The sequence below is a fragment of the Pantherophis guttatus genome, chromosome 2, assembly GCF_059756535.1.
Source record: "Pantherophis guttatus breed Tessera chromosome 2, ASM5975653v1, whole genome shotgun sequence".
Classification (NCBI taxonomy): Eukaryota; Metazoa; Chordata; class Lepidosauria; order Squamata; family Colubridae; genus Pantherophis; species Pantherophis guttatus.
Genome location: NC_142064.1, coordinates 97068068 through 97081742, shown reverse-complemented (window position 1 = coordinate 97081742; position 13675 = coordinate 97068068). Strand labels below are relative to the sequence as shown.

The 13675-nt window shown below is 43.0% G+C and overlaps 1 protein-coding gene across 2 annotated transcripts; it reads left to right on the top strand.

Annotated features, from left to right (window-relative positions):
- Positions 1-1239: 1239 nt before the first annotated feature.
- Positions 1240-13585, top strand: ZBTB5 (zinc finger and BTB domain containing 5). 2 transcript variants are annotated; one of them, XM_034410767.3, is made up of 2 exons: positions 1240-1447; positions 10712-13585. In XM_034410767.3, exon 2 carries the CDS (start codon positions 10716-10718, stop codon positions 12741-12743), a length of 2028 nt encoding a protein of 675 aa, XP_034266658.1. In that variant the 5' UTR covers positions 1240-1447; positions 10712-10715; the 3' UTR covers positions 12744-13585. The 2 variants fall into 2 exon arrangements, with proteins under 2 accessions (XP_034266658.1, XP_034266657.1); XM_034410766.3 differs by lacking the exon at positions 1240-1447 and adding an exon at positions 1644-2043.
- Positions 13586-13675: the final 90 nt, after the last annotated feature.

Genomic DNA, 13675 nt, shown 5'->3' with positions numbered 1-13675 from the left:
ATCACACTTGGCCAATAAAGAATTGTATTGTTTTGCATTGTATTGTATTGTATTTCTCTAATTAGAATCTCCTTTCTAGAAACGCGGCTTGATTTTTTTTTTTTTCATACACAATCCAAGGAAGAATTCTAGGAAACTGCTGCGAATTCAATTTCCACTCTTTCTAGTTTTGCAGAGTAAGCTGTAACAGTCATTCTTTCTTCGGCTATTTCCTTAACTCAAAGGATATGATATTTTATTTCCTGGGACTGTTCGATTTTTTTTTTCTTTCATGACCAGTGTTTTGGATTCAAGGACTTGCTTAAAACTGTATGGGCAGTGCTCAAATATTGAGAAGTCAGTTACCTACCTGAAAGAAGTTTTATTCCTCACTTAAGGTCTCATTTTACACAATCCAAGCGTGCCTCTTGTTTTTATCCCTTGCTTTTAATAAGGTGAAGAACAAATTATGCAACATAAATAATGTAATAGGTGTAATTTCCTCTAAGTATAGAAAAAGACTTCGATCATTTTTTAATTCCAAAAAAAATCCCAGTGGACTCAACTGGACCGATATGAAAAGTTATTTTTAGCAGACTGATGGGAAGAGAAAACCATTTGATTTTCAGGAATGGTTTATTATTTTCCATCCCATGGAAAACGTACGATAAGTATTTCCTGCCTTTAAGGCACGCTTAAGCGATCTGCGTGAATCCTATTGCAGTTTCCAGAAATGAGGGCTATTAGCAGGGCGATGGCAAGGATCATAAAAAAACAAGCACAAACTAAAGATATAATCAAAAATTGATTATAATGATTCAAGTGAATTGCATGGTGTGATTTTTTTCTTGGTAAATTTATTGGGATGTCCAGAAAGATCCGATGCATGCCTACTTAGAATTATGAATCATATATACAGGCAACAATTATCTTTAATATCTTTGCTTTAATGCCTAATATGTACTGGGTTTTATAAAATATATATGCGAAAGCACTTGGGAGAATTCGTTATTCTTCCTTTTTCTCCTTCCAGTATATTTCCCAATTTAGGAAAACACACGGAATGGTGCAGGTCTCTGAAATTTCTGGTTTAGTGCTAAGTCACTTATAGACTTTCCATCCGCAACTACCAAGAAGCTTTTGTTAGCAGCAATCCCGGCTTCCGCATTGGCCAAGGACCGAGCGCGCGCCGAACGTCCCACTCCGATTGTTGAAATTCCAGCGTCTCCAGATCGGATTTTGCGAGCCGCGAGTGGGCGATCACTTGAGTGACGTCACTTCCGTCTGGAGTACCGCCACAGTTTGGGAAAAGGCGGAGACTGGCAGCGAGTGAGTCCGCCCCCTAAGGAACGGAAGGAAGGACAAACGGACGCCACCGGAGTAGAGAACAACGGGTGCCCCTCCCTCCCGGAGATACGGAGTTCGGGACGGGAGGGGACGATCGTTGCCTTATTTTTTTCCAGCGCAGGTGAGGCCGTGAGCACGACAGTTAAAGGGACGACCAAATATTGGGCGCGCGCTGAACTGTGATTGGGCAATGACATGCGAGTCTATGTAGGGCGCGCGCGAGGAAGGGGCGTGGCAGACGACAGCGGGCGCGCTGCGCTGCGATTGGCTGTGAGGGGCGCGTTAGGGGCAGTGGAAGGCGAGACGATGCTTGTGGCGGTTGGAGGGGTGGGGGTGGGAGCGGGGATGGGAGGGAGGTGGGCTTCGCTGAGCTCTCGAGAGCGCGCGCTTCTCCGCCTTGGGCTTGAGCGAAGGAGCCGGTCGTGATCCGCGCGCGGAGGCATTCCTCCGGGTGATTGGTGGAGGCGGAGGGTGGGGGGGGGGGTCGGCCGCCTGATTCTTCCCAGTGCGGCCGGGTCTCCCTACTTGTCCGGGGGGGGGGCTTCAAGAGTGAGGTACGCATGCTCCTTGGTGGTCCGAGGGGGCGGCGTGAATCTCTCGTAGACGTTGACGAGGCTGTCAACGAAAAGAGAGCGCGAGGTTGTTGCTGCTGCTGCCGCCGCCGCCACGCCCCCTTCCCCCCTTCCTGGGTTCCCGGCGAGGGCGGGGCATGGACTGGTGAGTGGCCTGAGGAGGAACATCGCCGGGCTTGGAGAGGTGGCGGCAGTGGGGGGGGGGCGGGGGGCGTGTTCACTTGCCGTCTAAAGACTTTATTATGGGCCTGTTGCTTTGGGGAAGCCAGAGAGGGGCCTCCCCTGTTGACTCTGGTGCTCTGAAAGGGGTCATTCAGCTCTCGCGCCCCCCTGAAGAAGCGGGTTTCCAAAGGGCGCTGCTTTGCTTGGCCGGTTGGAAACTTCTGTTGGGGCCTGAAGAGCCCCGCTTTGGTGTTTTTGTGTATGTGTGAATTTTTGCTCTTGACTCCTCCCTTCCAAATACCTATTTCGGTTGCTAAGTTTAATTTGGTTTGGGCCTTTTCTCTTTTCTGAGGTAGGAAAAAGTCCAGATACTTGAGTATCTTTTTTTTTTATCTCGTCTGTCCCTAAAACTCTAAAGCTGTTCTTCCTATAGGAACCTATCCAACAGTAGAGATTAATTTCCTTGGTATCCTGGATTGAAAGATAGATATATTTGACAGGATTTTTTTTTAAATTGGAACTTCCACACTTCCAGAATAAATATATAGGTTAACATTTTTAGTTATTTTAAATGTTGCGGGTTATTTTCTGAGGAGGTTTGGCTCTTTACCTTCCCACCCCCCAGCTTCCTTGCCTTCAAATCTGCTCTGAATCGCCCCTTAGCCTTCGAGGCAAATGGCATTCTTTAGATAGTATTTATTAAATATTTATTTTGAGATTTGATTTGGTTCTATGTAAAAATACCAACAAGTCAGTCTAGTTCAGGTTAATTATCAGTTACAGTTTTGGATATTCAAATTAATTTTCTTGTTTAGATAACTTCTCACTCAGATCTTATATTTGGGAAAGATAGGAAACAACTGGATGTAAATGATGCTACTGTTCCAATGGCCACAGTTTTTGTCTAATAAAATTCTAAAACATAGTTTAGAAGTTTCCATGTCTGCCTCTTTTCAGTGGGTAACCTGCATGGCGCTAAACTTGTGGTATTCCCAGTACCAGAGATAACTGAAAGGAATGTTAAATCTGTTAGTTAATACTTGTGTTTTAATTTTTTGGGAAAAAAACACCAACTGTTATTAAGGTTGGTCATACAAAAATCCCTCTGAATTATTCTTATGTAGTGCATTTTTTCTCTGCTATATTCATATTATAATTAGATAGAAATAACAGTAGAAAGTAAAGTGACAGGGAGATAAAGAGCCTTCTGTTAGATTAGCCTATTGGTCTGTATAATTGTATTAGACCAATGTTGTCTATACCAATGGACAACAATTGTTTAGAGTTTCAGACAAATCATCTTTCTATCTGCATGTGCTTCGATTATACCTGGGATTTTTCTACATACGGCAGAGTGTTTTACCATAACATTTCTGCTGTTCCTTAATTATGTATCTTTTTTTATTTAAAGCGCTAGAAGTCCACAAAACACCCATGCTTTTATAGAAGCTCAAGATACAACTTTATCTTGAATTCTATTCCCTCAGAATAATCACATATACTAAAAGGCAATAGTTTACATTAATTTTGAAAAATATGCTTCAGGAGGATTGCTATGTGCTAATAAATTGTATATTTTTGTGGGATAAAAGTATGTTTTGGGCGGTAGATTTCACTATATTTAGACAAATGCAATTAAATATTTTCCTCTGTTAGTACATACTTGTTAGTACTTACTTTTCTGAGATCAAAATAGAGTAATAATTATTTATTTGTTGTTGTTAGTTGCGAAGTCGTGTCCGACCCATAGTGACTCCATGGACAACGTTCCTCCAGGCCTTCCTGTCCTCTACCATCTTCTGGAGTCCATTTAAGCTCACGCCTACTGCTTTAGTGACTCCATCCAGCCACCTCATTCTCTGTCCCCTTCTTCTTTTGCCCTCAATCTTTCCCAGCATTAGGCTCTTCTCCAGTGAGTCCTTCCTTCTCATTAGGTGGCCAAAGTAATAATTATATATAGCACATTATAAGAACCACTAGTCCATGAGGAGATAGTTTTGTAAACCTTTGAAACTGTTGAATTGTTAATGAAATAAATTAAAACATATACTTGGAAGGAATATTAAAAAGCATCCCTTTCTGAAAGTTAGAGGTGACTAAATAGGACCATGAAACAATAATTACTTGCTCTTTATCCTGCTTTGTGTTAGAACTGTAACGTCAAACTCAGATTGAAAACAATATTAACTATTCAAGAAAAGTGTGGGCACCACAGTCATATAACCATCCTAAATTATTCTATCTCAAATAGACATTAAGACAGTATATAAGAAAAAGGAATGGTGCTATATTTGTGGCAGGTCGCTTATTAAATATTTATAGCATTTAGATAACGTATGAGATAAATACGCAGTGGAAGCCAAAGGTGAGAAAATGCAACCAGTTTCCTAGTCCTGAATATTGAATCTTTTTGCACAACCTCCCCACAAAATAAAGCATCACAACACCACAAGAACTTATGGATGTATCAATTTTGCATCTTTTGCCATCACTGCCAATAGCACATGAGAAATAAGGAATGACACACTGTAGCAGAGTATTTTGAAGTGCCTCTTGAAGATATCTGGCTGGCTATTGTTGGAAATAGGATTTTCACATGTGCAAAAGAATTCTATAATTAATTAAATATGGATTTAGCATGTTTATGATGGAAATCTATTTTATTTAAAATAATTTCATCAATGATATAATGCATTTAAAACTAACACCTTTTTAAGAAGCCCATCCTGATATGTGGAAGCCTACACATATAAGAGTAGGTTTCTTACCTAGGTTACCTTTATGCATCTTATTAATTTGCCATAGATCAAACTACTGATTTTAAAAATCCTCTTCTCTTCTCGGAAGTAATAATTCTATTTTTTTCCAAATGCAGTACAAAACCTTATAGCAAGCTACTTAGAATGGGACGCCTCTTCAAGTTTTTGATCTATCTGCTCTATCCCTTTGTATTTAACATTTTTTGCGAATATAGCCTACCATAGGCAAGAAACATATTGCCATACTCACCAAAATTCCCCATTCAAGTTAACAATTAAACAAGTGAGTTTGGTTCTCCATTATATTTGTCATATTCCAGAAATGATGGAGCTTCTTATATTAGCCAGCTCAAACATAGCTTATTAAGTATTTCATGCAGCTCCAACTGCCCTGTAAAGTAGAAGAATTAACCCTGTGATCCTCAGTGTGTTGGAAAGTTGGAAATGAGTCATTCCAATCTCTTGGTATTCACTTCTTTAAAAGTATGGAGCAGAAAATTATTCAATAATTTTTTAGTAGTAGTATTTGATTTGTAAGTGAGTCAATCAAATATTGTAAATAAAAATCCCTTACATTTTATATATGTATATAAAATAAGAGACTAAAATTTGCTTTTCTGATCTTTTTTAATGAGCTTTTGAGATGTAGAATTACTAATTTTATTTATTGCATTTTTGAAAGTCACGAACAAATCTGTTATCTGTCTTAGCTATTTAACTGTATTCACAGAATATGTTTAATCATTTGGATTTCTAGCTTATTACACCAGGAGCCATCTATGGCCCTTTGTCTGATTTTATACAGGGGTATATAGTCCAATAACACAGAAAAGGAGGGAGAAGAGAAAAACAAATGAAAAAGCTCAAACTAAGAGAGCAATGGGAATAATTCTCTGCAAATAATCAGTTCAAAGCTGCTAAAACGGATAAAAGAGGGAGAAGCCAAAATGAATATAGCAATGGAAATTGCACAAAACTTCTGTACAGATTATAAGATACTTGCTGGGCCAGGAAGAACATTGAAATGAATAGGATATATCCAGTTCTTTAATATACTAAAAGGAATATGTTTTTTTTTTTAAAAAAACAAAACAACCACTAGATTTCTGTTCCTGGTTTCAACCATCCAACACACAATAGTTTGCGGCAACTGCAAAAGCGTTATGGACTTGCTCTATTTTTATACCTTAGCATAAAATGACTTTAGGGAAGAACAACAATATTTTAAGAACTTGACTTTAATGCTCATTAATCAAGAGATACGCCTGTGTATCATCACGAACACAGAAGTAGATGCTGATTATATATACCAGAACTTGATTGTGAAGTGTAAATAACTACAAAAACAACTGCCTTAAAAGGGGCCAGAACTTTAGTCTAGCTTGCTGAATACAATATTTGAAAAAGCTCCAAAGCTTCAAGCTAAAATTGTTTTATTTTATTTTATTTTATTTTATTTTGAATTTGTATACCGCCCTTCTCCCTGAGGACTCAGGGCGGTGAACAGCCAAGTAAAAACATCAAGTACAAATATTAAAATACAGTTAAAATATACATATATAAATTTGGCCCCATTAATTAAAAACAATAAACAAAACACTTAAAAACACTTAAAAAATTAGGCCAGCCCGGCTTGCTGGAAAAGGAAGGTTTTAAGGGCACGGCGGAAGGCACCGGGGTCTTGGATTCTCCTTATCTCTGGAGGCAATTGATTCCAGAGAGTAGGTGCCCCCACAGAGAAGGCCCTCCCCCTGGGGGTCACCAGCCTGCACTGTTTGGCTGATGGCACCCCGAGGAGGCCCTCTCTGTGGGAGCGCACGGGTCGATGGGAGATCGTCGGTGGCAGCAGGCGGTCTCGAAGATAGCTAGGCCCTATGCCATGGAGCGCTTTAAAGGTGATAACCAACACCTTGAAGCGCACCCGGAAGACCACTGGGAGCCAGTGCAGCTCGCGCAGGAGCGGTGTTACATGGGAGCGCCAGGCTGCTCCCGTCACTACCCGCGCTGCTGCATTCTGGACCAGTTGGAGCCTCCGGGTGCTCCTCAAGGGGAGCCCCATGTAGAGAGCGTTGCAGTAGTCAAGGCGAGAGGTGACGAGGGCATGAGTGACTGTGCACAGGGAATCCCGATCAAGAAAGGGCCGCAACTGGCGGATCAGGCGAACCTGACAAAAGGTCCCCCTGGTTACAGCCGTCAGATGTTCCTCCAAGGACAGCTGCCTATCCAGGAGGACTCCCAGATTGCGAGCCCTCTCTGTGGGGGCCAACGACTCGCCCCCAATAGTCAGTGATGGAGTCAACTGACTATATCGGGATGCCGGGAGCCACAGCCACTCAGTCTTGGAAGGGTTGAGCCTGAGCCTGTTCCTCCCCATCCAGATCCGCACAGCCTCCAGGCACTGGGACATCACTTCAAGGGCATCGTTGGGGTGGCCTGGGGTGGAGATGTACAGCTGGGTGTCATCAGCGTACTGGTGGTATCTCACCCCAAAGCCACGGATGATCTCGCCCAGCGGCTTCACATAAATGTTGAACAGGAGGGGCGAGAGGACCGACCCCTGAGGCACCCCACATATAAGAGGCCTTGAGGTCGACCTCTGCCCCCCTGCCAACACGAACTGCGACCGGTCGGAGAGAAAGGAGGAGAACCACTGTAATACGGTGCCCCCCATGCCCAACTCTTCCAACCGGTGCAGCATGATACCATGGTCGATGGTATCAAAAGCCGCTGAGAGGTCTAACAGGACCAGAACAGAGGAACAACCCCTGTCCCGAGCCCTCCAGAGATCATCAACCAACGCGACCAATGCCGTTTCCGTGCTGTGTCCAGGCCTGAAACCCGACTGGAACGGATCTAGATAGGATGTTTCCTCCAAGAATTGTGGAAACTGTCGCGCGACAGTTGGCCAATATTGCCGGATCCAGGGACGGCTTCTTGAGGAGAGGCCTCACCACCGCTTCTTTCAAGGCGGTGGGGAAGTGACCCTCACTCAACGAAGCGTTGATAACACCCTGGAGCCAGCCTCGTGTAACCTCCTGGGAGGCCAGTACCAACCAGGAGGGACACGGGTCCAGTAAACATGTGGCCGCACTAAGTCTCCCCAAAATCCTGTCCACATCATCCGGAGTCACAGCATCAAACTCCTCCCAGGTAACATTCTCAAGACTATTCCTCGTCACCCTGCCCTGATCTACCCAGTCAGAGTCCAAATCCCCCTGGATCTGAGCGATTTTGTCATACAGGTATTGTCCGAAATCCTCCGCCCTGCCTTCCAAGGGATCCTCCCGCGCTCCCGGATGGAGCAGGGAGCGGGTTACCCTGAACAGGGCGGCCGGACAATTCCCTGATGATGCAATAGAGGCGGAAAAGTAGTTAAACTTTGCCGTCTTTATCGCCACTAGGTAGGTCTTAATATGCGACCTTACCAGTGTTCGGTCAGATTCAGCGAGACTGGCCCTCCAACCGCTCTCTAGGCGTCTTTTCCGGCGTTTCATCTCCCTCAGCTCCTCGGTGAACCAAGGAGCCGCGAGGGATCGACACCGGGTCAGAGGCCGCAAAGGCACGACTCGATCCAAGGCCCCACCAGCCGCCCGATCCCAGGCAGCTACCAGGTCAGAGGCCGAGTCGTGTGCCAGATCTTCAGGAATTGGCCCAAGCTCCGTCTGGAACCTATCAGGATCCATCAGGCGCCTGGGGCGGATCCATCTAATTGGGTCCGCCTCCCTGCGGCGGGGTGTAGTAGTTCAAAGGTCCAGACGAAGGAGTGAGTGATCTGACCATGACAAGGGTTTCATGTCTATATCCCCTATAATAAGACCACTCAACCACTGGCCAGAGACAAAAATCAGGTCTAGCGTGTGTCCCCCCCTGTGAGTGGGGCCATGAACTAACTGGGTCAGGTCCATGGCCGTCATGGAAGCCATGAACTCCCGAGCCATCTCTGACGTTTCACCAACGGACGGCAGATTGAAATCACCCATGACCATAAGCCTGGGTGTATCAACTGCCACCGTGGCTATCACGTCGAGTAGCTCGGGCAGGGCCGTTGCCACGCGGCAGGGAGCCAGGTACGTAAGCAGCAAGCCCATCTGAACCCCATGACCCCATCTCACAAAGAGGGACTCACATCCGGCAATCTGTGGCACAGTGGTCTCCCTCGGACCCAGACCTTCGTTAATAATAACCGCCACCCCCCCGCCCCTCCCCTGGGCCCTTGGCTGATGGAATGCTCTGAAGCCTGGTGGACACATCTCAACCAGAGGGACCCCTCCCTCCGGGCCCAACCAGGTCTCCGTAATACCCGCCAGGTCCGCTCCCCCCTCTTGAATAAGATCGTAAATGAGGGGGGCCTTATTTACCACGGACCTGGCGTTGCACAGCATCAGCCGGAGGCCCAGGTCCTGAGTATCTGAGCCACCTAGTATCCGAGGGGACCCTTGAGGACCGGGGCGTGCAATCGCTCTCAAGTAGCGAGTGCGCACCCCCGGCACAAGATAAGGTCCTCTGCTCCCGCCATATCTGCCCCTCCCATCCACCGTGCTGATGACATCCCCAATCCCTCGTCCTGCACCCTCCAGACAGTTACCCTGTGCCAGGCTGGGCCCTGACCTAGGTGGATTACCCCCCCCCATCCCCTTTTAGTCTGGTTGATGGTTTTAAATGGACATGTTTGAGACTAAACCAGAGCTTTATTTATAAAAACTGTGCTGCATAATTAAACTATTTTTTCATATTGTTCTATTTAGGGCATTTTTATAGAAAGTCTCAGAAAACATGTATAGAGTCTTAACATAGTTTACTTGACCCTAATTCCAAAATGTGACTATTGCATTTAGATTCAAACAAGACTATAGATCGAATTCTAGCTCTGCCATTTTTCTTGCTGTAGGACTTTTCTAAGATAACAAATTATGTGCCATATTTCTAGATAAGCAAGTTCTATGGTCAGCTTGCTGGCCGGGAAAAATGGCAAAATTGCACTAAATTATTGTTTCTCTCTTTCCATAAAAGAATCTCATATTTGTCTTGGAAGTTATTTTTTTTATTAATAATAAGTAATGACAGTCTAGACCAAGGACTAGATTGTATTTTCACTAACCAGGGTTTTGATGGACTTGTGCTACTAGGGATATTTTTCAGGAATAGGCAAGTTTTCCTATTTAAAATAGACTAATTTGCATGAAAGAAGTTTCAGCTGGCATTAAAAGATGTTCTGATAACTTTCTTTAGGTAAAGATGTTTTCTTGTAAACCAAGTTTTAAAAATTGCTCTATTCATTTATATCCCAAAATACCAAAGCCCCAAATACCAAAGTATCTGAATTACTGTGTTTCCCTGTTTCCTTATTTTGGGGTCCAAAATAAGCACTAGGACTTATTTTGGGGGGCTGACATATTTTTTTACCTGTATTGTCAAAGAGACTTTCATAATTGAAAGTGCAATATATTAAATAAATGAGAAGATCCTGTCCTGTAGGATAACAATATCATCCATAATTTGTATTTCCAAAAATGGTTGTAGGTTTCATATAGAACTTGAGATCTTAAAATCAAAAACAATTGATGACTGTAATATAGAGCTTTCTTCGAGTCCATATACCTAAAAAACAATTTATGTTAGGAGAGGATAGACAACATTTGTAGATGCTGATAGTCCTGATGAATAAACTTGCCAGCTTGTCTTCTGGTAAGTGAGTGCCTTTTATTCAGCACACCATTGTAGCAAGTATTTTGTGAGAGTAATTCCAAAGGTATTCCCAGTCTAAAAGGTTTTGGAAACTACTATAATAGGACCCCTTTTGTTTTTAAAACTTTATTTCTTTAGTGGGGCGGATAAAATACCAAGATGTTTATATTCTTACCTTTTTAAAGCATGTTTTATTTTCTTTTGTAGGATCATGGATTTTCCAGGGCACTTCGAGCAAATCTTCCAGCAGTTGAACTATCAACGGCTTCATGGTCAACTTTGTGATTGTGTCATTGTGGTTGGAAATAGGCACTTCAAAGCACATCGTTCTGTTTTGGCAGCATGCAGCACACACTTCCGAGCTCTCTTCACTGTAGCAGAAGGAGATCAGACTATGAATATGATCCAGTTAGACAGTGAAGTAGTGACAGCTGAAGCTTTTGCTGCTCTCATTGATATGATGTACACCTCTACCCTCATGCTTGGAGAGAGCAATGTTATGGATGTGTTGCTAGCAGCTTCTCACCTCCATTTGAACTCTGTGGTAAAAGCATGCAAACACTATCTCACTACAAGGACATTACCCATGTCTCCACCAAGTGATAGAGTTCAAGAGCAGAATGCACGCATGCAGCGGTCTTTCATGCTTCAGCAGCTTGGGTTAAGTATAGTGAGCTCTGCATTAAATTCTACCCAAAGCACAGAAGAGCAGGCAAATTCTATGAGCTCGTCAGTCAGAAGTAACATTGAACAACGAAGTGCTTTTCCGATACGGCGTCTCCACAAACGTAAACAGTCTTCTGAAGAAAGGGCTAGACAACGCATTAGGCCTTCCATGGATGATTCTATCATGTCAGATGTTACTCCTGAAAGCGCACAGACTGTGGTTCATTCACGAGATGAATTTTTTTCCCCAGACTCCTTAAAAATCGTGGACAATTCTAAGACTGATGGTGTGAGTGATCACCAGGAAGATAATACCGTTATGTTTGATCAATCCTTTGGTGCCCAGGAAGATGCTCAAGTGCCCAGCCAGTCTGACAACAGTGGGGGAACTATTTCTCAAATGTCTATGGCATCACAGGCGACTCAAGTTGAAACTAGTTTTGATCAAGACACCACTTCCCAAAAAAACAATTTTCAATGTGAGAATCCTGAGGTTGGACTAAGTGAAAAAGAACACATGAGAGTAGTGGTGAAATCTGAACCTTTGAGTTCTCCAGAACCCCAGGATGAAGTGAGTGATGTCACTTCTCAAGCAGAGGGAAGTGAATCAGTTGAAGTGGAGGGTGGAGGAGTAAATGCTGAAAAAATAGAACTGAGCCCTGAAAGCAGCGATCGTAGTTTTTCTGACCCACAGTCTAGTACTGATAGAGTGGGGGACATTCATATTATGGAGGTAGGAAATAACATAGAACATAAGTCCACTTTCAGTATTTCAAACTTTCTGAATAAGAGCCGAGCCAGTAGTTTTGGTGCCAGCCAGAATCATGAGGACAACATTCCAAATACAACTAGTGACTGCAGAATGGATGGTGATGCCTCTTATTTAATTAGCCCAGAATCTGGGCCTGCTAATAGTCATTCTTCAGCTTCTGTTTCTCATGTGGAGAATCCTTTTAATGACAGCACAGACTCGCATTTTGTCAGGCCTATGCAGGATGTCATGGGCCTTCCTTGTGTACAAACCTCTGGCTACCGCACAGCAGAGCAATTTGGGATGGACTTTCCAAGATCTGGCCTTGGATTGCACTCTTTGTCAAGGGCGGTAATGAGCTCAAGGGGTGGCGCCAACAGCTTTCCTGGGTATCGTCGCATAGCTCCCAAAATGCCTGTTGTGACTTCTGTTCGGAGCTCTCAAATGTCAGACAATGCTCCAAATTCTCAGTTGCTAATGAACGGGGCTACTTCCTCTTTTGAAAACGGGCATTCTTCCCAACCTGGCCCACCACAGCTGACCAGGGCCTCTGCTGATGTTCTTTCAAAGTGTAAAAAGGCCTTATCTGAACACAATGTCCTGGTAGTAGAAGGCGCTCGCAAATATGCCTGCAAAATTTGCTGCAAGACTTTTCTGACCCTAACAGACTGCAAAAAGCACATTCGCGTGCATACTGGGGAGAAACCATATGCTTGTTTAAAGTGTGGCAAGAGGTTCAGTCAGTCGAGCCATTTGTATAAACATTCCAAAACTACTTGTCTTCGTTGGCAGAGCAGCAATTTACCCAGCACTTTGCTTTAATTCTTTTCCTCTGTCCCATGTTGCCAATAATTTTAGGAACGCATGGAGTATAAGAGGCAAACACTTACAGTGTGATTCTGCCACACACCTTAAAAAAAAGGCTTGATTATTTTTAATACTTGTACCATACCTACCTCACAGGGGTGTTGTGAGGCTTAAACAACTTTTAAAAAGCGCTTTGAAATTATTCAGCTCTGTCACAAAATAAAAAGATTGCAATCTTGGGAGAAAGCCCCATTGAATATTCTGGGGTTTATTTCCAAGTAAGCATGTTTAGGATTGGGCTATACATATTACATAAGGATACAATACTTGGTATTGTACTTTGATTGGATGGTCTGAAAGCTTACTTGTATAGCTAATGTATAATTAGCTAGTATTGTTATGAAGGGCAAACTTTTTAACGGCTTTTTTAATGATGTGAAAGCATTTATCTGTATAATAGGTCGCTTAGAGTGTGTGAACAACATAACAAAGAGCTCTTTATTGTGAAAGGTTACATATCTTGAAGATGAAACCATCTTTGCACCTCAAAGTGCTTTTAAAGTGTGTGATAGTTTAACATAGTTTTAGGGGTCTGAATGTATTTTTGGTTGTTTTGCAGTAACATACACTGTGTAACGAAGGTGCTTACCTTGAATACAATGCAAGTACGTTTTAGACTGTCTGATATATGTGTGTGTGTGTATATATATACTTTTGAATACTGCAAAATCTAGGTGTTTCATAGTTTTCCTTTTGTAAAATCTTGTACTAGAAAGTGAAGTGTTTATGTATTATCCTTGATAGTGTTTCTAATCAATTTGTATTCAATGTGTTAAAATTCAACATAAGTCTTTTAAGTCTACTGTTGTTATTTCAAATTATTTTCATTTCTTGGAAGTTAAAAATAATGTTAAATCACATTCTTTGTGATTATGGATTCCTTTAAA